Genomic DNA, 27943 nt, shown 5'->3' with positions numbered 1-27943 from the left:
ATCAACCATGTCTCAGAGATCCCAATAATCTTTGGTCAGGCAGACACTACCAGCACCACCAATTCATCTCCTTTATTTTGGATACTCCTGGCATTAGTATAGAGCATAAAAATGTCACTGCTTCTATACCTATCATTGTCCCCTCTCGACCCCACTGGACTCAGTGTTACCTGATGTTGTCCCCTTCCCCTAAGCACCCATTCCCACAAGAGACTGCCCGCCCCTGCTACCATCACCCTAGGAATTCTAGTTTCCCTGCATTGACACACTGGCTTGTTCAGAAAACAGCAATCTCTCCAGATGCCTTCATCCTTCCTCATTTAATGCAAGTGGTCTCTCGCATACAGTTCCCCTCTGTCCTGAAACGCCCTTCAAGCATCCACATATTCCAATCCAATCCTCTCTTCTGACATATTCTCGCTATTATGCTATTCAGTATTACTGCATTTAATAATATGGTTTTGAGTATAATCATTAAGAATGTTTAAAAAAAAAAAACACTAATTTAAATAAAACAGTCCTTTAAGTTCATGTATCTGAAATTATATTTTTAAAAAAATTTCTTACAGCATACAGACCTCAGTCAGTACTTAGAAAGGCATCCAGGTGGCTTAAATCCCAAAAATGTTAGGGTGAGTAATTATTTTAGTAACATATAGTTATTCATATTTACTGATTAATTCTTAATTGTTTGTTTATTCAGAAATAGTTCCTTATAGTCTACCTTTAAAAAGGAGTATATACTGTTAAGTCTTATTAATATAATAGTATAATATAATATAATATATGTTGTATTATATATATATTACATTAATTCTAATCAGTAAACTGCAGCACATGGGGATGGATATAGGTTTGAAAAAATTGAGGACGACACAAAGAATTCTGGGAATGATGTGGAGGACACTGACTTGTAGAAGTAAGGAGATTCTTGTTCCATTGTATAAGGCTTTGATTAGGCCACACATGGACTTCTGTGTACAGATTTCGTCACCTGGTTTTCAAAAGACGAAGAGATATTGGAAAGCGTCCAGACTACTTACTAAGGTAGTTTCTGATCTCTGGAATGTCAAATATGAGGAAAGGTTGAGAAGATGCAATTTACAGAATCTAATGCAGTGCTTTCCAAACTTATGGATACCAAGGCCCCCTTTGGAAATATTAAAATATTTCACGGTCCCCATCGGAAAAAAAAATCTTAATATAGACATATATTATTATAATATTTATTGTATTTATATTCAATACAATTTATATTCAAGATTTTGCATTTGTAATCTTTTTTATGCTTCTTATCAATACTTTTGAAATGAAACTTATATGAATAAGCATATATTTACTAATATTCATTAAGTGCCGAAATATGCAAAAAGCAAAATTTGTGAACCAACACCAATGTGTGATTTTTTTTCATTAAAATATTAGAACAAAAAAGAAATAATAAAAATTAAATACGTTTCTTTTAAGATTAAAAAAATCTACTTAGCCTTAAAACATTTTAAATTTGTTTTCATTATTTCACAGTCCCCTCAACAAAACTTACAGCCCCAAGGGGGCTGTGGCCCACAGTTTGGGAAGCGCTGGTCTAGTGGATAGGAGGAAGAGGGGTGATATGATAGACACCTACAAGTTAGTAAGGGATTGTTATAGGATCAGTGTTGGAGAGGTTTTACAGCAAATGGTGGGAGATCAGGGTAGAACCAGAGGACATCCCTGGAAGCTATAAGGAGGTGGTAAATGGGAGTGAAAAGCAGGTTTTTTGCATGCAGAGTCGTGAATGATTGGAATTCCTGGCCTGAAAATGTGGTGTCTGCAGAGAATTCAAGTGTGTTTAAGGTGTGGCATGAGCTGTGTGTATGACAAAAGGACCTCCTAGATGAGTCTTTGACTCCATGGGGTCTTGGGATAACAATAATAATTTCCATATCATTGGAGTAGAGCTCTCATAATACTTATCTATAAAAAGAGAAATAAAACAGTGTGAGAATTATAGAGGAATTTCCCTGCCAAGTATTCCTGGTAAGATTTATGGAAGTATACTTGAGAAACAGCTAAGAAAAATAGTGAAAGGGGAGCTTGGAGAAGAACAAGCTAGATTCAGGCCAAATAGAAGTTGTCAGGATTAGATTTTCACTAAGTCAAATAGTGGAGAAGTTAAGAGAATACAACAAAGATCTGTATTTAATTATTATTATTACGTGACACCTCCAGGGAGTCCAAAGACTCATCGAGGGAGAACACCTACTCTACAACTCTATCTCTGCCAATCAATCCACCAACTAATGAACCACAACTACACCAATGCCATCTACTGTCAGCCACCAGGACTAGTATTTTCACAGACAATCATAAACATCCATGCTCACTGTGGGATTTGAACCCGCAGGCTTTTGGCTGGAGAGCTGATACGCTAACCACTCGGTCAACCAGGCCAGCAAGTTAAGTTTTGTAGATTTAGAAAAGTCGTATGATAATGGTACCAAGAGAAAAACTGTTCAAAACTCTACAATTATATGGAACAAGTGAGACATTATATCAAACAATACTTAGTCTATATTTAAGTTGTAAGTCGGCAGTTAAAATTGAAGGAGTACAAGAAGATGATTTGTTGTTAAATCAGGTATGCAACAAGGGTGCACATTATCTCCACTGTTATTCATTATCTATGTGGATCACATTATGAAGGAAAATGGTATTAAATCTTATATCAAAATTGGCAATGTTAATCTAAGCTCTTTACTTTACTTTATGCAAATGATGTTATTATTATTTACGGCATCTCCATGGAGTTTGGAGACTCATTGCGGGAGACCCAATTCACACACACACACACACACACACACACACACACACACACACACAACCATACTTCTCCTTGAATCCGCACACCTCTACTAACCACACTTTTACATCCATGGATGGACCCTAGTTCTCTGACTATTTGTCATATACACTAAATTAGCTGTATACAAGACAGGGTTCACACCAATTTTAACTTATGGATTGAGAGCTTGGTTAGAAATAAAACATTTGATCAAAGACTGGTATCCTCTGATATGAGAGTTCTGAGCAAGATTAGTGAAGTGAACAGATGATATCAGTGGTAGTGTCACATTTAAAAATGAGGATATCAGGAAAGAATTTGCCATCATTAGCATTCAGGAATGTGTTAGTAAAGCCTGATCTCAGGTGGTGTGGTCACTTAAATGCAATGGAAGAGAAAAGATTAGCAAAACAAGTGTTCTTTGCCAAGTTTGCAGGGGAAAAGGCCCAGAGAAATACCAAGATGTAGATGGATTGATACAGTAAAAAGTGTACCTTAAAAAACAGAAATATAAGATCTGATAATGTTGGAGTCTTGATAGATAACAGATTAATTTGGAGGAATATTTGGTTGTTAGTAATGGTGTAACTTTTTCATGTAGGACTGTTATAGAAAGAGATTTATTTTTATTTAGAAATGTTTATATAGAGGATATCATAATATTAATCCTGTCTATAGAAATGATCTCTGTTCAACAATTATTTTTTTATTTCCGAGTGTACCTTATTTATTTATATGCACAAGGGTTCACTCCGATTGGTGCAATGACCTCTTTTTTGCTATTTCTTTCAGAATCCAATTATCACTGACTCAAGACCAAAATACAAAATAAATACATCTAATAAAACACAAACAATATATATACACTTCAAACAAATATTACATAACTACAAATTTAATTGGATCCAAGGCCTTTTAAAAATAAACTTACACTTAAGACTAGAGACTAAACACTTTTTTTTCACAATGACAAAATGTTCGTAGCCAGTTTCTCTCTGTGTCAAGGCCCTTTTCCGAAGATATGACTTTATTCTTCATTTTCATAGGATCCTTTCTCATCATTTATGTAGCACACATTTATTCTTCCTGACTTAATTCTGTCTTCTTTTTAATAGAAATAACAGTTAGATCCGGCGTCCTTAATACAGATGAACTTCCTAATCAGAGTTTTCTCGAACATTCCTTTAGAACGTAAATAGTAATTTCTTCTTTTATTCACTAATGCTTATTGACAGTCTTAACTCTTCCACTTTAAAAGAATTCACAGTTCTACGATTCCCTTTTCGGAACCTACTATAAATCTTCCAATTAGCGTTTCCTCCAATATTCCTTTTAAAATGCCTATAGCAATATTTCCCTTTTATTTATCAATACTTATTCCACTTTAAACTTCATAGTTCCACGATTCCTTTTTCAGAATATACTATTAATTTTCCTCAGACTGTCATAAAAAAAATCAATTTCTTTCCGAATCTAAATATCTGCCGGCTTGTATTCTAATTTTCTCTCCGAACACTCTTCTAGTTTCTTGGTTACTACGATACCAAACTCTTTCTGTCAACTGTCAATCACACATCGAACTTCTTGGCGAGCATGTGCATTCCATGAAAGTGGCAAGCAAGAAACTAGGTATAATGGCTGACATGTTGTCTCTGTTAGCGACAAGACAATGTCTTCATAAAACACAACACTTAATATTTTAAACTACAATAAACTTTCTTTAAAGTAGCACAACTATTCAAATCCGGTAAAGTACATAGATTTTTTTTTTTTTTTGCTTTACATATCACTTTGACAAAACAATATCAATAACAGGCACATCACAAGTGCCAACAATGCGTGTTATGAAACTAAAACTAATAAACATACTAACATAAACAATACGTAAAAATATTCAGAATTTTAAATTATGATTATTTTTACAGTACTATCATAATTATCCTCTAAATCCCCTGAGGGTACATTTCAAAAATTTTATGATTTACTAAATACAAACATCTTTATTTGAATTTTTACTGTTTACTTATTTTTAATATGAATTACTGTATTATTAATTATAGTTGAAAATTAGTTTATTGTGTACATTGTTTGAAAAGAAATTAAAAAAGTTCATTTGCAGATCAGTAATAGGTATACTTTATTTTTCTTCAGTTATTTCTTTACCAACTTCTTAGAGGACTCTCATACTGCCATGAAAGGAGGGTTCTTCATAGGTAAGTTATCATAGTGGGGGTTGAACATTATAATGAAGAATAGTAGAGAATTATTGTTATCTGTATTTAAGAAATGCACTGTTTTACCTATTATGTTGAACATTATCAGATATTAGCATCACTACTGTTTTGAACAGAGCACTGTGTGCATTATGGCCAGTGGTGAGCTATGGAAATTTTAACAAAGGGCTAAAAAAAAAAAAAAAAAAGTCGTATTTCACACCAAAACTTTTATTAATACAGCTTGTGTACAAATTCCAATCAAAAAGTATGGGAGGACAATCAACTTCTAAAGGCTATAATTTTTAAACAAATATTTGATGATCTAAACATGAAATATTTGCATGCAATCAACTGTGTTAATTTAGATTACATAAGAAAAACATTTTTTAACTATCAAAATATAATAAGAATGAAATCTTTTATAAAACATTTGATTGGCTACTGGTTTTACCATACAATTGGCTACCAGAAGGATAAAGATAGCGCATGGGCTTATTTTATTTTCAAACTTGGGTGCATTCGTTATAGAGGAGTTGAAACAATAATTCCAAATAATCTATACACTGCCGAATAGACTAATTTTTGTTAGGTTACCGTATGAGTTTGTCGCTTAATAAGTTTCAAAAAAAAAAAATTTTTTTGGAAAAAATAAAAAAATAAACAAGAAGAATAAGGGACTCGCAAATTTGAGAAAAATTTAATAAACGGCTTGCACGAGCCCCTTATAGCTCACCACTGATTATGGCCTCCATGCTTTGAAAATGTGACCGATGTATTTTTGGAACGTGATGAATGCGTGGGATAACAGGATACTTTGAAGTAATCTGTTCTTTGATTTCCTTAACCAGTTGAAAAGATCTCTTGTTAAATCATTGGTTTTGTTATGAATAGTCCATGTGAAGTCACTGATGAATTATATGTGTAGCATCACTATGTAGTTCATTCATCTTGTTTTTGTACATATTTGAATCCAGTACTGCAATTATTCCCTCTATCTGCATTCAGTATTAAGATCTCTCAGGGTCATTCAGCATTAGATATATTTTTAGCAGAAGGTTTAGAATGAATGGCTGCTATTTATATATATATATATATATATATATAATGAAGTCTGCAGAATCTCTTGAAATTGTATATAAGTTCTTGATATTTACCATAATGTGAAATTTAGGAATGTGTTTGGGTGAGATAGCAAAACTAAATCCTTTGGCTGATATGTTCTGCTTTGTTTGAGTGAGAGAGAGAATATGTGAAGAGAGATTGATCACTATTTTGTTTACTGATAATATTGCTTGTTGATTCATATTTCCTTTCATGAGATTGGTTAATTTTTTCTCTTATGTGATCATTTGTTTTTGTAATATTTTCTGACTTAATCAAGGTTAATCTATCTATTAAATTCCATAAATCTGTTGGAAGGTATTAGTCCTAAATGCAAAATGATAGTCATATAAATTTTTATCCATTTGTACTGAAATAAATCAGGTATTAGATATTCCTTGTAAAAGTGCTAGTGAAGATAAAACTTCACTAGCACTTGAAGATGTTAGATTTCTTAGTTCTAAAGTGATTTTTCATTCTTATGAACTCATCTCAGTAGTAGTTTTTTTTTTTTTTTTTTTTAATTTATTTTGCAGGAAGGCCAATTCAAAACATTTTCAATAATTTCTGTGCTGCCAACCAGCAATAATTGTACATACAGTAAAATATATATTTCATTACACTATATGTAACCTGAGAAGATGGTGAATGTACAGATATGGCATAGATTATATCGAATTTAAGATGGTATATAGATTATGTTGAACCTAGAGAAGACCTCTCCCAATAAGCATCATGATTTCTTTGATAATATATTATAAATTCTTTCTTTGTTTTCAATGACTTGTGAACAAAAAAAAATAGTGTGACTCGCACTGCTTGAAACATTTTTTTTAATAGTTTGCACATTCAAAAAGAGGTATGCATAATGAATGAATAATGTTAACCTGGTAGGACTGTGTATTTTCATTAAGAGAATAACAAAAAAACTGTTGTATAATTAAATTACTCAGTTGCAATGATGCTTAATGATGATTAATTACTACTTGTGCTATCAAAAATTTTATTTATTCACCTTCATATAATTTTACAATGTGGTGTTGCCAGCTATATCAGGAATATAGTTAGAATTTTTTTAAGAAAGATTAATATTTGTAATTAATAATTTTTTTAAAATTTTTCACTGTGTAAAAGATGTGAATTGTAGAAAACTTTCTTACCAACCTTAAAAAACTATACTGTATTTATTGTTATTATATACCACTGCTTATTTTCTGAAAATAATTTTACTCTTTTCAGAGATTTAAAGCCTCAGAATTTGCTCATAAGTGAAGCTGGAGAGTTGAAGTTGGCAGATTTCGGTAGGAAAAATTTAATTTTAACCCCGAAATTTTAAAATATCCTCTTCTTGTTTCTCTGAATGGTTGATTATTCTGTATGACTATACTAATTTGAATAACATAAATTAAATTAAATTGACTTGAACTAAGTATTGAAGGATAATTTGTTGGGTTCTTTTTCAATTTTACAACTCTTTTTTCATTTGAATCAGTGTATACTTTATTTAGATAGCAGCTTAGGGAGAGGTTATATTTGTAGATATTTATAAATTTAAAATCAACTAGCAGCAGTCATAAGTAGCATAATGGTGGCCAAGATAGTACTGTTTCAGAAGTTCAGTACAATGCTGTGGGGAGGGGGGGTATTCATTAGCAAAAGTGAAGAATTTGTGTGGAAAATAAGCAGGTAAAAATGTACAACATGAGTGAAGTAAATTTGTGGTGAGTTAGGAAGCATGGTAATAAAGGATACACAAGTTCCAGAGCAATAGACTAGGAATGTAAATACAAAAGTGAAAATAGGAAACATTACCTAGTACCAAATCATGAGATACTCCACTGGTCACCATCATTCTCCTAGATTCCACTCTCCCATATACTAATCTCTGTTCATCAGCCACCCCACCCATCCATGCTACTAGCCTCATATTCATTCCCATTTGTTCCAGTTTTAATAATAGTTTTCCATATGGTATTCTGTCAAATGCCTTGGCAAAGTCAAGCAGTATCATGGTGTAGCCATTACCATTATCCAATTCTGTTGTCACATTTATAAAATGTGAATAAGTTACTAAGACCTACCCTTTACAAAGCGATGCTGCTCACTGTAGAGTATCGCAACACTATCCACTCACTGTTGTATTTTACCTTTCAACAATTTTTCCAATTATTTAACAACCACTTACGATATATTAATTGGTATTTTATGCAGTGGTACTATCTTACCCTCTTTCCACTCCCTTGGAACCCTGCCAGAGCTGAGACTTGGATTGAACCAACTTCATCAGGGAGAATAACTCTTGCACATTCACCTAAAACACAGGCTGATCCAGTCCCGCTGCTGTATTCAAATTCAGATTTTGTAATATGCTGAACACCTGTTCATCTACCTCAATGTTAATATGCATCTTCTGTAACATCAGCAACTTTAAAGTCACCACCTGGATGATACACCTTTGCAAAATGAGCATTGTTTAAAGTCATCCTACCATAGTCATTTTTCCTCTTACTTGCTACATAGTGAAAAAAAACTCTTTTGGGTTCACTTTGCCCTGTTTAGTTAATTCTCTCTCATAGTTTGACTCAGCCTTCCTTACCATACTAGTTGCCCTTCTTGCTTGCACTTTGTACTGCTCATGAGTATGCTGATCACTTTTTTCTTTATTTCCTCCACAATGTTTTTTTTTTTTTTAATCAGCTCTTGCTTTATATTCCTACTCATCCACTTAATTCCAACTTGGTTTATCCTCCTGCCCTTGGGTAGGTGTGCAATCTGATACTCCTACTCTCAAGCAATCTCTGACCACTTTCCATGCACCAAGGTGACACCCCTGAGTCTCTCATAATTATCAGCTTTATAGTTGAACATAAATACCTTCTTGACAGAGAACTCCACATATTTGCCGACTTCCCAGAACAAGACCACATGGTCACTCTCCCCCAGTTGGATGCAGAATGTCTACCTTGGTTATGGATACATCTTCTGATGCTATTATCAGATCCAACCCCTTAGCAACTGTATAAATCCTACTTCCATCTTGTCAATGCCCTCTTTCCTCCCTCCAATTAATTTCCCCATAGTTAAAGTCTCCCATAATAATTGTTCAGCCTGAACTCATTGTGCTAATCTGTCAATACATGGCATCTATATCTTCCTGTGGACCCCTGGTCTATAGCACCCAACAATGTATTTTGTCCTATTTGTCTTTATCTCACACCAGACAGCCTCAAATGAACCATCTCCTTCAGCCCTAAAATCCTTTTAACTTCTAATTTTGTTGGCGTAATTCTTCAGTTATCATCAGTAATAAATACCCCACCACCTGTCCTGTTCATTCTATCCTCCCTGAAAATACAATATCATTTTCAGTCAACCAGGTCTCACTGATATCTATAATTTTTGGCCAAGTCGAGCTGACCAATGCCAAAAATTCCTCACCCTTATTTCTGTTAATTCTTGCATTTGTGTACATGAAATTTAACATCCCTTTGTACCCATAATTATACTTGTGTAATGTCATTAATAACCATTCACATTGGAAATCTGTGAAATCCCATTCAGCATTGCATAATCATTATTGTACACATGCTCATTTATTGCAGGGATGACCACACATGTGCTTGATTTCATCCTCCCTAATATCTCTAGTTTCCTTGTTTTTGTACTACTACATTCTCACTAAACAACACTTTCTCCAAACATCTAACTCCAAAACCACTTAAATATAGTCTGTCAGGCATATATAAGTCCTTTCATCCATTAAATTCACTTCATACATCAATAAGCTGCACACTATTCCTTCTACATAATCCTCTCATTGGCAATCATGACCCTTCTAAAAACTGTCCTATCATACTGCTGCCTCAGTATGATAGGACATTTATAGCAGTACCCATAGCAGTACCATTAATCTGTTTGTAGAATTTCCTCCCCCATGTAAAGTAACCTGCATTCATGGTAAATTGAAATAATTCAAAAATATCTGGGGGAAATTTAGACTTGATTAAATCAAGAGTGTCTATAAGTGGTACATTGGTAAATAGGGAGGTGACATCGAAACTAACCATTATGTCTGAATTTTTTAGGATTAGATTTTTAACCAGTGTTTTGAAATGGATTGAATTTTTTACAAAAGTAGAGGAGTTGCCAGTAAGAGGGGCAAGCGACTTAGCTAAATGCTGGGCCAGTTTATATGTGGGACTATCTATACTATCAACTATGGGGCGTAGGGGAACATTAGTTTTGTGGATTTTTGGTAATCCATAAATACGGGGTGTTTTTAACATGAATTGGTTTTATTTTCCTGATGATTTCTTTGGGCCATGATGTCACTTTTTTTAGTAATTTTCAGACTTTTTTCTTTTGCGACATTGTAGGGTCTCGATGTATAATTTGATACATGGAACTGTCACATATGAGATCTTGCATTTTTTTGTTATAATCTTCTTTATTCATGATAACTGTTGCATTTCCTTTATCAGCTTTTGTAATAATAATATTTTTATTATTATATAACTTTTTTAGGGCAGTTATTTGCTTATGTGGTATATACGTTTTGGAGGCTTAGCTTTGTTTATAATACTTGCTATGTCTAGTCGCATGTTATTGGCCATTGCTGGTGGAAGATCGTGGATACCCCGTTCTACTTTCATCATAATTTCGAGTTTAGGAATTTGTTTGGGCGCGACGGCAAAGTTATGTCCTAAACTGAGAGCATTCTTGGCTCCTTCGTGAGTGTTTCCGATGATAGGTTTACGACCACGTGGTCTCGTCGAAGTTGCGGTCGGGACTTCGTATGTTGGCGCTGTTGTAGTAGTTCAAATTTCTTTAGGTGCTTGCTTTTAACTTTTGTGAATTCTTTTTTTGCTGTTATATTGTTTCACTCACTCACTGTCGCGTTTACATGTGTGTTATGCTCTGATGATGCTGAGTTGAAAATCAGCGAAATATTAGCGTTAATAAAGCATCCTTGTTGATAAAAGTGTTTGTGGTGTTGTTAATACCGTGAAAAATAAATCATGCAGAATATTATTGGAATCTAGTTACATGAAGAGGAGTTTTTTATGCTGGTGATATATAGGAGTGAGGGAAAGAGAACAAGGTCATCCTATGAAGATGAATGAGTGTAGTTAGTAAGCATTGAGGCAAGCTGTGATTGAGTAGAATATGCCTTTCCTGGGGAAGTGATAAATGCATCATTTGTGAATTCATTTAAAGAAAGTTATGATAGGTGGATAATGTTTTGTGGGCCTTCTGCGTTGATTCCATGGACTTTTTGGAAATTTCATAATAGTAAAAATCCAAGCATATGGATAGTTATCGTATCAATGTATTTTCAGGTTTGGCCAGAGCCAAATCCGTTCCCAGCAGGACCTATTCACATGAAGTAGTCACCCTGTGGTACAGGCCACCAGATGTTCTTTTAGGCTCTACAGATTATTCCACATCTCTGGATATGTGGTATGTACTTTTTATCAGTATTTTGTTTACATAAAAGTTGATTAATAGTTTTCAGTTTACAGTGATATTACCTGTTTTTCATCATCTGAATCAATATGAGTCCTTTCATATTTATTATGAAGTTATCTTTTTAAATGTTCATAGAAGTTTTGTTTAATGATCATGGATGATATTATTAATGCCCCAGGAGTTTTCTTTGGAGTTGTTAAACTCATTGCAAATATGTTTTAGACACTCAAACATGAACATCTGTTATAGTTTGAACACGTGCTATCCTCTCAGATAATACATTCCACATACCTATTTCAAAAAACTACTACTCACTCCCTTATTCACTACTTCCTTGCACAACTTCCAGGAATGATCCTTTGTCCCTTCCCATTGTTGCACCCTTTAAAAATATGAGGGATCCCTCAATTAAGCCCAGCCCACCAGTACCAAAATCATATGTCACATTAAGTGACAGCAAAAATAAAAAGCAAAAGTCATCAGAAGTACTTACAAATATATTATACTTTCTGATTTTCAACAGGAAAACTTCATATTGGGAAAATGACTCCCTTTTTAATCTGGATTTTAACAAGATTCTTAAAATTAGTGTGTGTGGTGGGGGGAACCTCTGTTCAGGAGATATTATCATTGAAACATCCTCCTAGAAATAATCGGACGAACTCCTTTGTGTAACATAATTTGAGATACTGATTATAACTTTCATAAAACTGAACTTTTTCTTGAGGAGAACAGAATGGAACCTCCTCAATGTTCCCAGTGAATTTTTCTCCAAATTAAAGATCAAAGAGTGGCAGCCATAAATTTTCATACATGGGGGATGGTATCCTTACCAACCAGAAATATTATTCTTACATTTAACCTCCTGAAACCTCCAGCATTATTGAAAGCAAGGTGTCTTGATTGTCTTGTCAGGCTCTATATACCAAATCTTTTACTGTTCTAAATGTCAGAAATACATTCAGTGTTTCATTAACTGCCTATTGTAAGTTTGCCATCCATGCTTGTCGTGACAGTAAATAGCTTGAGAATAAACACTAAGGGCAAAATATCTGAATGCTTTAATTGCAAGGAAGAACATTCTGTCTAATTCTGAGCATGCTAAAGGTGGAAAGAAGAAAAGGAGATTGAAAAAAAAATTAAGAAGGTAAAGAAAAATATACCACCACTATTCCACACAAGTGGAAATCCCTCTTAACAAGCATGACTATCCCACTTTCTTACAGCTGCATTGTCCCTGAACGGTATGATATACTTTGAATCTCAATAGAACCGAATCAGAAAAAAAGAACATTGTCTCATTCGTGAAAATATGCCAAAAATGATTCTGCTACATCAAAACCTTAGTTAGAAAAATAATGGAATGTTCTCCTTCATTCTCTAATGTGGGATTGGATACCTCTCATAGGAAAATAAAACCATTCAACTATTTTACTAGAATACTACTGTATTCCAGACAGAATAGTTTGATAACATCTTAGATCTTTTTCCTGAGGAAAAAGATATTGACACCGGCCTTCTGCAATTCCTCAAAACAGGAAAAATCCAAGACTTATAAAATTAAATTGATATCACCAAAAATAAATAATGAAATTATTTAGTTGTCATGGATTCTTCCAGAATATTATTTGGGAAACCATGTACTACATCATTGATATCATGATAGAAAATAGAGTAAGCTGACTGGTTCACCTTCTTGGCAAAATTTGATTCTGCAATGGCCAGCTTATCTATCGGTGATGTTACAGAGTTTATGCTGCCACAACTGCAATACCTAAAACATTCAGTTGGATCCACCTTTCCTTAAACCATGGTGGAATGCTGAATGTACATCAAGCAGGAAAGCTCAGAGCAAAACTTGGGCCATCATATGCAGATGCCCCACAATAACAAATCTTTTTTTAACAACAAATCAATAACAGTTTTGTCTCTTTATAAGGCTTTGATAAGATCACACCTGGATTATTGTGTACTGATTTGGCCTCCCAGGTTCCATGGGGATAAAGAAGCTGTGGAAAGGGTGCAAAGAAGAACTACAAAGATTAAATCTGGATTATAGGATTTGGATTATTATCCAGGCCTCCATGGAGTCAGAAGACTCATCGTGGGTTTTCTTAGGAAAAACAAAGTTTATCATACCACTCCTTGAACTCTCTGACCGTTCTTGCTCTAACCACTATCTCAGGCAATGCATTCCATGGTTCAACCATCCTCCACACAAAGAAACCACTCCTCACCCTCTTGCTCACAGCCTCCTTTCGCAACTTCCAGGGATGGCCCCCTTGTCTTCACTCCTTCCCGCTGTTCAACCAAAACGAAAGACCCCCCCCCCCCCAATGTCTACCCTGTAACTGCCTCTCAATAGTTTAAAAGTCTCAATCATATCATCCTCTCCTTCTTCTATTCACCAAACTCTGCAGTCCACATTCCCTCAGTCGATCCTCATAACTGACATTGTACAGTCCAGAAACGATCTTTGTTATCTGCCTCTGTACCCTTTCCACAGTTAATTTATCCCCTTCAAATCCTGGGGACCAAACCTGAGAACAATAGTCTGTGTGGTCTGATACAACATATAATAACTCTTTTATCTCTGCAGGTCAGTGTCCTTCTCAGTATTGCAGCAATCCTCTGAGTTACCTTCATCACCTTTGCAATATGCTCCCTGAATTTCAGTCTCCTATCAATCATAACCCCAGATCTCTTGTCTCCCCTACTTCCTCCAGTATAGCTCCTCCAGTCGAGTATGCATCCTCCCATCAGTGGTTCCCAAACCTCAAGACTTTAAATTTTGCTACATTAAACCACCACTCCCATTCATTTGCTCATCTGTCTAGTTTATTCAAATCCTCTTGCAGGGTTGCCACATCTGCGCTATTACTGATAACCCCTTCCCAGCTTCATCATTTGCAAACAACTGAATATCCACTGACAATGTTATTGATATAAAGGTTGAATGATACAGGTCCCAATACTGAGCCCTGTGGAACACCACTTGTAACCTTCTCCCTCCTTGATATTGCAACACCATGCACAACTCTCTGATACCTATCAGACAGCCAATTCTGAATCCAGTTGACTAACCTGACATCTAAACCCATGTGCTGCAACTTATATATCAGCTTATCATGTGGCACCCTGTCAAATGGCTTTGCAAAATCTAAAAAAAAAGCAGTATTGCCTTTCCCTCATCAACTGCTCTTGTCACTTTATTATAAAAGGCAATCATATTACTAAAGCAAGAGCACCCCTTAAAAAATTCATGTTGATTCTCACAAATAACATTACCCTCATCTGACCAACACTATATAGTCCCTCACTAATTTCTCCAAGACCTTAACAACCACTGATGATGACACACAAACTGGTCTATAATTAGACACTTCCAGTCTGTTACTGCCCTTGTGCAGCAGCACTATCTTACCTTCCTTCCATTCCTTGGGTACCTTTCCCACAGCCAGACTTTTATTGAAGAGCAAGGTCAATGGAACTGTCAGTTCTTTAGCACATTCTCTGAAAATCTGTCGTGAAATACTATCCAGTCCCACAGCTTGACTGGTATCCAGAGTACTCCGTATTTGGAACACTCTCCTCTCTTACACCTCTAAACTCTGAACTTGTACTAGAGGGATAGGGCACTCCAATAAAGTGCTCATTGAACAACTCCACTATGTCCTCTGCATCAGTCGCTCTTTTCCCATTTTTATCCTGCAATGTCATTCTTCCACGATCATTTCTCCTCCTGCTGGCCACATAGTAAAAGATTGAGAACATATTGCAAGTATGTGGATTACAGACTCTGGTTAACAGGAGAAAGAGGGGTGATATGATAGATGTCTATAAATCTTGGAATGAGTATTATAGGATAGCGTGTGATGAAATTTTTTGTTATATGGAAGGTGGGGAGAGAGCACTGGGGCATCCATGAAAGTTAAGTTTGTTCGCAGTCAATAGAATGCTGCTGGTCAAGAAAGGGGTAAGAGCTTGGTTTTTTTTTTTTTCTCTCTCTCTCTCTCTCTTTATAGTCTCTCTTGATGAGTCCTTGACTGCCTGGAGGTCTCAGATAATAATATATATAGACCATTTACACCATATAATTAGCATTTTGAACAGCTTTTTTCTTGGTATCTTGTCATGTGCATCATCATCATCCTTTCAGGAATTGAACCCAGTGTGCTGTTCCAGTCTCATTCCATCTTATCTCTAATCATCCCTGACTTCTATGTCCTCCATCTGAGTGATATTGAAGTATCTTCTTGGGCAGTCTTGAATTGTTCAAGACTACCCATTCATTCTTTCAATGCATTCAATCAACTTCTTTCTATATTTGTATATTTTGTCCAAAACTGAGTCCTATACATATTTAGTTCTATACACATTTCTGTGCTGCTTTCTTTGTCCCAGAAAGTATCTCCTGCTCTTCTTCATAGAAATTTCATTTTTTCAGTTTCTAGTATTTTTTTTCTTCTGCAGTTTTTATGACTCATTTTTGGACAACAGAAAAGGTCTTGCCAGAACTTTATAAACTATTATTTTTGTATGCTTTTTGAACTTGATTAGGTTTGAAAATATTATTGATTATCTCTGTTATCCTTAGGAAGTTTGAAATTTTGATATCATTGTCAGCTTCTTTTGTATATGATATAGTGCATCCAAGGTATTGAAAGTTTATTTTTCACTTGGTCAGACTATAATAAGTTTAGTTTAATCCTTTATCCAAGTGTGTGCAAACAAAGTTTGCGCCTGAAAGTATCTTCAGGAATGGCGTAAAGTGGTACAACACCGGGCAACTCCTTGCAAAAGTGGAGCAAGCTACCAAACTACCGAGTTGGTAGCTTGCTCCACCTTTGCAAGGAGCTGCCCTGTGTTGTACCACTTTATACCATTCCTGAAGATACTTTCAGGCGCAAACTTTGTTTGCACACACTTGAATAAAGGATTAAACTAAATTTATTATTATGCATCCAAGGTATCTAAAGCATTTAAATGGTTCTAAAATTTTATTTTCAATTATGATTTTACTGAGTGCAGATGGTCCCATAAAAGCCATGATTTTTGTTTTGTCTGTTGGTATTTGTATTTCAAATTTTAGCAGTTGTGTGGAGGAATATATTGATCTCTGGATTTCATCTTCACTTCGTGCTATGATTGTTTGGTCATCTGGAAACAAAAGGCTATTAAGTATAGGTCCATGATCCAGTTTAAATGCTGGTTTTATATTTTTCTTCCATTTCTTTACATATTTCATCTATATGTATGTGAAGTAAAAGTGGTGACGTTAGGCATCCTTAACAGACTCTTCTGTTTTTTGATTTCTGTTCCTAGATTGTTTCATTGATTCTCAGAACTATTGGATTGTTTTGATACATATTATTACTTCAAAAAGCTGATTTGGAATGTTTAACTTCTTGAGTATAATCTACAGTTTGTTCCTTAAGGCTTTGTCAGAGGCTTCCTGATATGTTTCTATGTTGAATTCACAATGTTTTTCACCAGAATTATTAATGTAAAAACTCTTTGAATAAGCACAATCATTTATTGATTCTGATATGTTTCTATGTTAAATTCACAATGTTTTTCACTAGGATTATTAATGTAAAAATTCTTTGAATAAGCACAATCATTTATTGATTGTCCTTTTTTGAAGCCATTTTGTCACAAAGTTTATCTTCTACATATGAATATTCATATGTAGAAGATACTATTATTCATGCCTATCACTTATAACTAGTATTTAGGAGATTTATTCCTAGCAGCATTTCTCGGTGTGGACCATGGTCCATTAGTGGGCTGCGAGAGAATTTTATTAAATAAATACTTTATTTTAGTCTGTAAATTTTTAGATACAGTTTACAATGTGATATATTAAAATCATTAATTTAAAGTTCATTTACATAATTCATTTAATTAGAGTATAATAATATGCATATTTTGCATCATGCATACAGTCTCAACACATGAATGTATAGTGGTACACAAAATCAGCAACTACGTCCACTGTATGATGAGAAACGTGCCAAGAAATTCCATCCTAAGTTTCCTTTGATACTTCATTTTCCACGGAAAAATATTCAAGTTATGTATGCTACTCCACAATTTGGCACTTAAGGGTGGCATATGAAAGCTCATCTTTGGTGTTAAAACGTGATCTATTGGTAAAGGGTGCAGTATAATATACTTACCCTTTACAGTATAATACACTAGCCAAAGTACAGCATAATATACTGTACTTAGGCTAGTGGCTACTGACTTTTATACTTTGTCTAAGCAGGCTATGGCCTGAAAATTTGAGAAACACTGCTTGGTAGTTTTCAGTTACACTTATCACCTTTTTATATATATGTTGGCCCAACTTGTATCCTTCCTTGCTACAAGATATTGGATATGAGGCAGGAGCGAGCAAAAGAATTAATAATATTAATTGGTACAAATGATTTGAGAGAGGGCAAAGAGCATGTCAGAATGTATATCAGGAGGCTGCTTGGAAGGATAAAAGAGAATAGTGTGACAGGAAGGGTAGTCAGTGTGTTGCCTAGGTATGACTGTGGTGAAATGAGGCGGAAAGCAAGGATTATGAATGATATTGCTGGCTGAAAGGTGTGAAGAGATGGGAGTACAGTTTGTTAATTTGTGGAATGAGTTTGAGGGACGAAGTGAGCTGTATGGGAGCGATGGACTGCATTTGAGTGGTTATGGTGTGAGTCACTTGGAGAGACTGCTGCTGGAAGGTAGAGAAGTGAATAGAGAGAATGAATCAGATCGAGAGGGGAGTGATGTGGAAGAGCAGGAGAGTAAGGCAATAGAGATTGAAGAAGTGGATATGAATGGGAAAGTGAGTGGTATGAGTATAGAAAATGAGAGAATGGGTGTGTGAGAGGAGCAGGAAAACGGGGAGGCTCAGGGTGGACAGGGGTACACAGCGTGAGAAAGGTGGATGCTCCAAGAGGAGGTGAGAGCATGTGTAGGCAGAAAAGGAATGGGATGACCAGGGATCAAGAGGAAACAGTTGGAATTGAAAAGGGTTCTAAAATGAAGAAGCAGAAAGGGAAATGGCCCCAGTCTAGCATGGAGAGATCACATCGAGTGAGTGGTATCAGTGGAACTAGCTGTAGATCCAGAAATGAGCTGTTGTGTTCGTATACCAATGCTAGAAGTATAAAAAACAAGGCAGATTAAATGGTTGCACTAATTGCATCTGTTCACCCAGAGATTGTTGGAATAAGTGAGACATGGCTGGAAGAGGATGACATCCTGACAGGAATAGAGATGGAAGGGTATGATATGTTTCGTGAGGATAGAAGGGTAAAAAGGGAGGGGGGGGAAGTGCTATTTATGATAGAGAAAGAGTTATGTCTATACAAAGTAGAGATGCAAGACAGAAATAGTGCCAGTGGTTTTGAGGCAGTATGGTGTGAGATAGAGGTGAATGGAATCAAATACTTGGTGGGATGTTGTTATAGACCAGGTAATGTGGATGGTGGTGATAGTGAAATGTATATAGTCAAATTAGCCAAGCAAATAAGAAAAGGGATGATCATTATGGGTGATTTTAATTATGGCAATATAGACTGGAATGATGAAGTAGCAACTGGAAGTAAAGAAAATGAATTTTTGAGGGATAACTATCTCGAACAGTATGTAACAGAGGGCACACGAGGATGAAGGGTCTTGGATTTGGTCATCTCATCAGCGGATGTAATTATAAATGAGGTGTCAAATCATCCACCAATTGGTGAGAGTGACCATGAGGTGATTACCTGGGTAATAATTGCCAGCAGTGCGAGGTCCCCCTGTGAGAAAAGGGTATATGTGGAACTACAGGGGGGGGGGGTGATTGTGAAGAGCTCAGGAGACAGTTTGCGGGTGTAGCATGGAATGAGGAGTTAGCTGGAAATGAGATCAATGCAGCTTGGGGATTTACAAAAAATATCTAGTAGATGCAATGTCTAAATGTATTCCAAGGGTGAGAAGGTTAAATAAGGTAGGTGTGAGATGGATGAATAAAGAGATTAAGCATGCGATACAGAGAAAAAGGGCATTGTATAGAGGCAGCATACGAGAAGTGGAAATAACCAATTTCATGAGGTCTATAAAGACCAGGCAAGGAGGGTGACTTAGTTGGTGAGAGTAGCTAAAGAGAGGTATGAACAGCAGTTAGCTAATGAAGCCAAAAAGAATCCTAGGGAGTTCTTTCGATATATATTGAAAGAACTCCCTAGCAAAAGAAAGAATGATTATTGAAGGATGACATTGATTGGAGAAAATGGTATAAAGACAGCTGTTGCAGAATGTGTGGAGGAGATACTTAATGAGCATTTCATAAAGATCTTTCAATCTTGTGAATGTGACTTCATGGAGAGATTGAGAGCAGTTGATGATGGGGGAGGAGAGACTGACTGTAAGTGAGCAAGAGGTGTTTGGGGAGTTGAGTAAACTAGATGTAAATAAGGCTGTGCGACTTGATAATATATCACTGCGTATTTTGAAGGAATGTGCCAGGAAGTTGACACCTGTCTTGACATATTTTTTTAATACAAGTCTTGCACTGAGTCAGGTTCCTAAGGAGGGCAAGATTGTGCCACTTCATAAAGGTGATCGAACTCAAGCATCAAACTATAGGCCTATCTGTGTGTCAGGTGTTGTTAAGTTGTTGGAGAAACTTGTGAGAACTAGGATCCAGAGTTGGGTTGACAACAATGGTATTATCTTTGATGGACAGCATGGGTTTGCTAAAGGGAGGTCATGTTTTAGTAATCTACTTACTTATTACAATAAAGTGACTGCTTCCTTGGACAGAGGAGAAGGATACACAGTAATATACTTGGATTTCGCAAAGGCTTTTGATAGAGTACCTCATGATAAGTTGACAGTCAAACTAGAGCAGATGGGGTTGGATATTAGATTAGTGCATTGGATTGTAGACTGGCTATCTGATAGGTATCAACAAGTTGTGTATAGGGGTGCGATATCCAGGAAAAGGAAAGTCACTAGTGGAGTGCCTCAGAGGTTTGTTTTAGGGTCATTACTGTTTAACTTGTATATTAATGATATTGGCGAGGATTTGGATGGAGATATTCAGTTGTTTGCAGATGATGCAAAGTTGGGACGAACCATAAAGAGTAGTGAAGATGTTGTGGCCTTGCAAGAAGACTTGAATAAATTGAGTGATTGGGCACGGAAATGGGGATGCGAGTTCAATGTTGCAAAATGTAAGGTTTTAAAATTTGGAAAACAAAGATGGGATGCAGAATTTATGCTTAGTGAGAATATATTGTTGAAGATAGAGGAAATAAGAGATCTGGGGATGATAGTGGATAAGGATCTAAAATTTAGGGGACACGTCACCAAAATTGTGAAGACAACACAAAGGTTTCTGGGAATGATGCGGAGGACACTGACGTGTAGAAGTCGGGAGATTCTTGTTCCGTTGTATAAGGCTTTGATTAGGCCTCACATGGACTATTGCACCCAGATTTGGTCAGTGGGTTTTCAGAAGGATGAAGAGATGTTGGAAAAGGTCCAAAGGCGACTGACTAAGGTAGTTTGACCTCTGGAATGTTGAGTATGAGATAAGATTGAGAAGATGTAATTTGCAGAGTCTGGTGGAGAGGAGGAAGAGGGGAGATATGATAGAGACCTACAAGTTGGTAAGGGGTTGTTATAAGATCAATGGTGGAGAAGTTCTACAGAGAATAGTGGGTGATCAGGGGAGAACCAGAGGTCATTCCTGGAAACTGTATAAAGAGGGTGTGAGTAGGGGAGTGAGAGGCAGGTTTTTTCGTGCAGAGTTGTGAATGATTGGAATGCCTTGCCTGAGAGTGTGGTGTCAGCAAGGAGTTCGAGTGTGTTTAAGACACGGTATGATGAGATGTGTGTGTGATAAAAGGACCTCCCAGATGAGTCTTTGACTCCATGAGGTCTTGGAGTAATAATAATAATAATATTGTTAAATAATATTAACAGTCACCTAATGAGCAGAATACCTTCATTTTCAATAAGTTCTATATTTATTCCATCTTTTCCAGGGGATTTTTCTGTTTTACTCTAATGTATTGCTTGTTGTATTTCTTCCACTGCATAGTTAAGAGTAAGTAATGAAATTAAAACTAATATAGTACTATCTTGCGTTTTAGAAGAAGTCTAGCTAGGTTTTCTCATCGATTATTTCAATCCTTTTTCTACATTTACAAAACTTAGATACAGATCCTCATTATATTCACATAATATCTCAATTGCTTGTCTTAAGGTAAAAATCTATTCCTGACAACTTCTGTTTGGAAGGAATAGATTTTTCTATTCGAAAAATTTTTATCTATCGAAAAATCTTATAGATTTTTCTATAAGAGAAGGACAAGCTGGGTTCAGCTTGTCCTTTCCAATCTTCCCTTCCACAATTTTTCTTAGGGTTATCTAAGTGATCACCACTTAGTTTTGAATAGAATAAAATTCAATATCATCAGTTCAATATCTGAAAAGAAGTGTGTGATCACTTCCTGTTTAACCAGTATAATTAACCAGTAAATATTTAACCAGTAAAATCCTGTATATACTCTTGTGTCCTGAATCAATCTAAAAATATTACCTTATTAGCTATATGCCATTCTCCAGGTTTTCTCAAATCATTTATTATCTACTCTGCTCTTTAGATCTCCAACAAGAACTAACGTTTTATTTTTTCAGCTGCTAATGCCTCAAAAAATTCCTCCACTTCTTCCTTAGTAGAACCTTCTGTGATACCATAGTCACAAATAAGTCTGTCCATTTGCCCACATCACTCTAATGTTGCCTGTCATTCAGGATTATCCTTATATTTAATGTTGAATACTATGGTTGATCATTCTTACCTGAGTATAGCACCTTGTGTTGCTTAGAAAGAACTTGCCTGTTTTTGTCTTTTTTGTAACACATTGTCAGTTTGGTGGTGGTTATGTTGATTGTGCCAATCTTTAGCTCTGCAGATGTTGAGTTGGAATTTACTCCAGTAGTTGACTTTTTACTGTTCACCCTTGTTCCCTGATAAAAACAGCAGGGACCTTGTTTAACTGGGTGATACTTCAGTATGAAATTCCATGTTGTTCCATTCTTTCATTTTGGTTTAAGCCAGTAAGAATATAGTTTGGTTGGATACATCTCAAATTGCCAGCCTGTTCTCATTTGTTCAGATAACTACTAATAGTGTGCATGAAGAGTTGAGGATTGGACATTAGGTCAGAAGCCCTTCTCCTCTCAAATGGCTACATGGAGGTCTCATTATTAAAATGCATACTTGTCACTCTCAGGAGACAAATTATACAAAATCCTACTTGCCAACAAAAAAAAAAAAAAAAAAAAAAAGTACTTGCCCAAAAACCCCATCTCCCCACCTCACCCCATTTTTTTTAATGACATATTCAATTAAGTCAAGGCAAGTTTCATAAAATGATTAGTGGTTCTGTATTGTTGTTTGAAGAATATTTCCTTTGTGTAAGAACCATTCCAAGAAGTTAGTAATAAGAATAGGAAGAACTGAAAAACATTTTTGAAAAATAAAATGTTACATTAATTTTTGTTACTAGAATGGCTCTTTATATCATGCATATTCTTTTTATTTAGAAACATTTTATTCAGAAAGTTATTTTTTATGAAATAAAAACTATTCTATTTTGTCTCCAGTTACTTTCCAGCTGCCACAGGCAAGTGGGCAGCTGTAGTCCAGGTTACTGCTTCTCGTTGAAACTTTTCTATCCAGTGAAATCATCCAAGTGGGAACTGTACTTTCTCTGCCATGCATAAGAGGATAATCCCATTTTTTTGTTTGTGTGTGTATGTATACTGTCAAACTACAACTGAACAACTTCCTCCATCTATAGGGAATTTGCTGTTCACGAGCATGTGTCCATTTGAAGCTTGATCACAGATGATTGTATCCATCAACCATCAGAAAACACTAGTGGCAACTGGTGCATTTTACATTATCACTTATCTCTGGTCTTTGTTGAAGCAAATGAACCTGCTTTCACTTTTGATGACAGAGTTGTATGTAGGGGAGCAGTATCTGGGAGTAAGGTCACAAGTGGAGTTCCACAGGGTTCAGTACTGGAACTGTTACTCTTCAGTCTTTGTCAATGATATTTTTCACTAGATTACAGAGAGATATTCAGTTCTTTACTTTGCAGATGTTATGAGGGTCATTATTAATAGTGATGTGGCTCTTCGAGAGGATTTGAATGAGCTGGAAAGGTGGGCAAATGAATAGGATGATAGGTTTAATACTGCTAAATGTAAGTTTAAAATTTGGGAATCACAAATGGAATGCTTCAGACTAGGTTGGAGTTATACTTGAAGTGGAGGAAGTGAGAGATTGTGGACAATTTATAGATAGAAATTTCAAGTTCAGAGGACATATTGCAAAGATTGTGAAGACATACAGAGAATTACTGCAATATTGATAAGATTATTGACCAGCAGAAATAAAAGCATGGTCGTTCCATTGTACAAAGCTCATTAGACCAGTTCTTGATTATTGTGCTGAGGTTTGGTACCAGGAGTTGAAGACGATTAAGCAACCTTGGAGAGAGAGTGCAAAAGCAGATAATATTGACCAGATTGACACTGGGATGATTTTTCATATGATATAATGATGGGATGGACAAGAGACCATCACTTGCAAAAGGAAGCAGTAACTAAGACAGGTAGAAGACAAAATTCATATGAATTTTGACAAAATTCGTATGATGAATCTTATGACTCCATGGAGGTGAGGATTAATAATAATTTCATGTAAATTTTGAGAGACATTTTATATTAAATAGAAATATCATATAGCACAAGAAACTAATGTAATGATGTGAGCATTTTCAAAATGAGTGGAAGAATAAAGTCTTATTTCTTGAAAAATGCAGTTTCCTGCTTGAAATTTCAAGGAAGAAAAACTACATTTTCCTAGTTAAGTTTAGTATCACTTTCAAGAAAGATAAAAGGACAGTTGTTTTCTCTCTCTCTCTCTCCCCGCCATCTAGTCACGTATTGAAAAATTCCTTTAGTATCGACTCTATAAAATCCTTTTAGCAACTTATATGTTGCTGTTATATCTTCTTTTCCATATAATATCTCAAATTCAGTAAATTTAGTTAGATGGGATAACAATGAATTTTTACTGAGATTAACAGTGTAGCTATCTTTTAGAAACAAATGTAGCAATACATTTTAGAGCATTTAAAATACTAATGAAGTATAAGATAAATAAACTTTTTTTTTTAAGTATGATAAAAACAAACATTTTTCTCCCCCCAGGGGAGTAGGTTGTATATTTGTAGAGATGATTTCTGGGACTGCTGCCTTTCCTGGTGTAAAAGATGCTACTGACCAATTGGATAAAATATGGAGGGTAAGTGATTTAAAATCAGCATGCAAACTCATATTTCTAGTAACACATTTTGTAAGACATTTTTTGTTACAAGAAATATTGCATAATTAGTGTAGTATAAGCAGGACTTAAATGAAATTGTACCAGTTTGTTTTGACAAATAATGATAAATAAAACAAGTAATTGAACTTGAAATTATTTCAGTAGTATTACCTCCAACTATTGTGTGAGTTGGAGGTAATACTTCTGACCTTTGCCTCACTCTAAAAGGGGAATCCAACTGATCAACTAATCATGTCTGTCTCTCATTGAAAATCTTTTGGAGTCCCAAAATAGAACAAAAACAAATATATCTGTATGACTGACTGCATTATGAAGAAAATGGGGAAAATATATCAACTTCACACAAGAGGTCACAAGACCTATAATATGGCAGTGCCATTGTGTTGGAAACTGTTTAGAGAAAAAAAGAAATCTGTTGTCTTTCTTGAATAGCTGGGGATTGCATTCACAGGAAAACTGTATGGGGGGAAAAGCTGTTCCAAAGAACAGAATAAGGAAGAGGACGACAAGTAAAGTTGGTTTGATAAGTTGGGAACTTAGCTGCTCATGGATTTTGTTAGCAGTTGTCTGTGTTCACGTGGGTTAGAGAAAAGGGAAAGAATAGTGGTGGCTAGTTCAGTGAAGCAGCATCCATGGATATACCTTTAAAAAAAAAAAAAAAAAAGCAATGCAGAAACAGAGCATCTGTGGGAAAATGATAGTCATCAATTAAGCGGATTCCTTGTTCTAGATACAATCAAGCATTTTTAATGGAGGCCTTGGATGCACCATCCTAAATGTGAAAACACTATACCATATTTGTGCAGATATGGGAGTTATAAATTATTAGGAATTGAGCAGAAAGAGAAGTAGCATTTTTTTGGAGGCTGAAGAGGCTGTGCACATGTGTTTCTGCCAGTATAGACTAGATATGAAACTCAACCCAAGAAGAGAAAACTGATCTTGATTCAGGATCAGAATATATTATCAAAAGTCAGAGAGCAGGAAGCATGATTTTTTGCTCTAAGTTAATAAGATAGGATTGTGTTTTGAGTTATTTATGTGAGCTTGTTATTTTGATGAACACTCTCTGTAAAGGTTTCTGCATCATTTGTGTTATGTTTTGTTTATTAAATAATCATAAACAAAGATTATTTAATAAATGAATCCATTTTTAAAACTTTTTTTTGAACAGTAAACCAAGTGGTCGTTACAACACATATAGAAGCAGGCATTTCAAAAATGCTTGCAAACATATATAGTATTTGTAGACCTCAGGGCTGCATATGACACTGTGAAGGCAGGGTATGCTTCTTAAGTTACTTCATATAATACCATGCTAACAGTTGTACTAACCATTTAATAATTGCATCATCACATACACTTTCCAGGTGTATATTAGTGTATACACTAATATACACTTAACACTGTGTATATTAGTGATTTGTCCTCTGTCTCCAGTAAGTTTGCTTATGCTGAAAACCTGGCAATGGCAACTCAAGATCAATGACTAAAGGTGACAGAAGATATATTAACAAGAGATCTAACTATGCTAAGTGTCTATTTGCCTGTTTTAGGAACTGGAGATTATGTCCAAACCTAAATAAAAGAGAGGTGTCTTTTGTTTTCACCTTGGTCATAAACAGACTCATGAGAAACTCGAAATAAATGAACATACAAATACTAAAGTATAAACCAAACCATGAATATCTGGGTATCATGCTAGACAGGATCCTGACATTCCATCTGCATCTCACAACATCACCATTCAGTATCACAAAATCATGCTAGCTGGTGGAGGTGCTCTGGTCTGTAGATATCAGCTTGGTCTATGGCCCTGCCAAATATTGTGTGCCAGCATAGCTGAACAGCACACCTCTAAGATTGATACCCAATTCAACACCAGCACGAGAATCATGACAGGAACAATCAAGCTGATCCCACTATGTTTGCTCCCAGTTTTGAGCAATATTGTGCCACCACACCAACACAGGAAGCAATTCCTTCAAAGGGAATACACAAAAATCATGAACAATCCACAACTCGTGATCCACAATGATTTGGAAGTGCAGACTTACATCCTTCCCCTTTGAAAACTGTAGAACAGCTGAGTGACAAGGGATTTAATTTTTTTCAGTGCTTGGAAAGAAGAGTGGAACAATATATCGACCCTACTCGACAAAGGAGTTATAAAAAGCCAACCAGTCAATCATCTCGCTTTGATCTCCCTTATTGCTCCTGGTTATCTGGTTATTCTGGAGCATCAGTCCAACTCTGACTTGCATCTGTGCAGCATCACTTCAGACACTGACTCATGTTATGCATGAATGCAGCTTACAGGCCTTCTCTGGCAGTCGTTTGGACCTAATGAGCATATCAACAAAGGCAGCTGAGTGACTGGCGAATTTGGACATAAATTTATGATACAAATGATGACTCACTATGTGCAATGATTTATTCTTATATTTTAGATATTCTGTTCTTTAAGATTGTTTTTAATTTTAATTAAACCTTAAACCTACTTTGTACCCGTATGATAAATAATAACAGTAGACTGTAGAGGCATATATTTTTGCCCTGCCATCTTAAGAGTTTGACAGCTGCTCTGTCATATTTACAGCTTGATTTAAAGATATTGTCACAAATCTAACTTGAAGCATACTGAACCATTTTATTATTTTATAGCATATTCTATTTGAGATCTGTTTTTTTATAACAGTGCTTCATGGTATAAACAAAACCAGAAGAAAAAACAATTATTTAATTTATTGAACTTGCTAATATTTTGCTGGTTTTCCAACTAGCATCATCAGAGAACAAATTACAAAAAAAGAATTTCATTATTCTTTTTTGTAATTTGTTCTCTGAACTGTTCACTTCACCATAGAAAAAGAGACTAGCTGCTGTCTTCCTTTTCTAAACACATGATTACCAAATGGTTTACTG

The 27943-nt window shown here is 35.5% G+C and overlaps 1 protein-coding gene across 1 annotated transcript in view; it reads left to right on the top strand.

The window, feature by feature from the left end:
- Positions 1 to 27943, top strand: part of LOC150109622 (cyclin-dependent kinase 14-like) — a 185514-nt gene that overhangs the window by 122970 nt on the left and 34601 nt on the right. The window contains exons 8-12 of the mRNA XM_090402788.1: positions 570 to 632; positions 4976 to 5037; positions 7381 to 7442; positions 11481 to 11601; positions 24883 to 24976. Coding sequence (XP_090258914.1) covers positions 570 to 632; positions 4976 to 5037; positions 7381 to 7442; positions 11481 to 11601; positions 24883 to 24976 — 402 coding nt within the window. The remainder of the gene's footprint in view (positions 1 to 569; positions 633 to 4975; positions 5038 to 7380; positions 7443 to 11480; positions 11602 to 24882; positions 24977 to 27943) is intronic.

This window comes from Typopeltis vanoorti, chromosome 2 (genome assembly GCF_054136105.1).
Source record: "Typopeltis vanoorti isolate ZY-2024b chromosome 2, IOZ_Tvanoo_1.0, whole genome shotgun sequence".
In the NCBI taxonomy this organism is placed as follows: Eukaryota; Metazoa; Arthropoda; class Arachnida; order Uropygi; family Thelyphonidae; genus Typopeltis; species Typopeltis vanoorti.
The sequence above is the reverse complement of the archived record's forward strand: the minus strand, read 5'-3'. Positions and strand labels throughout refer to the sequence as shown.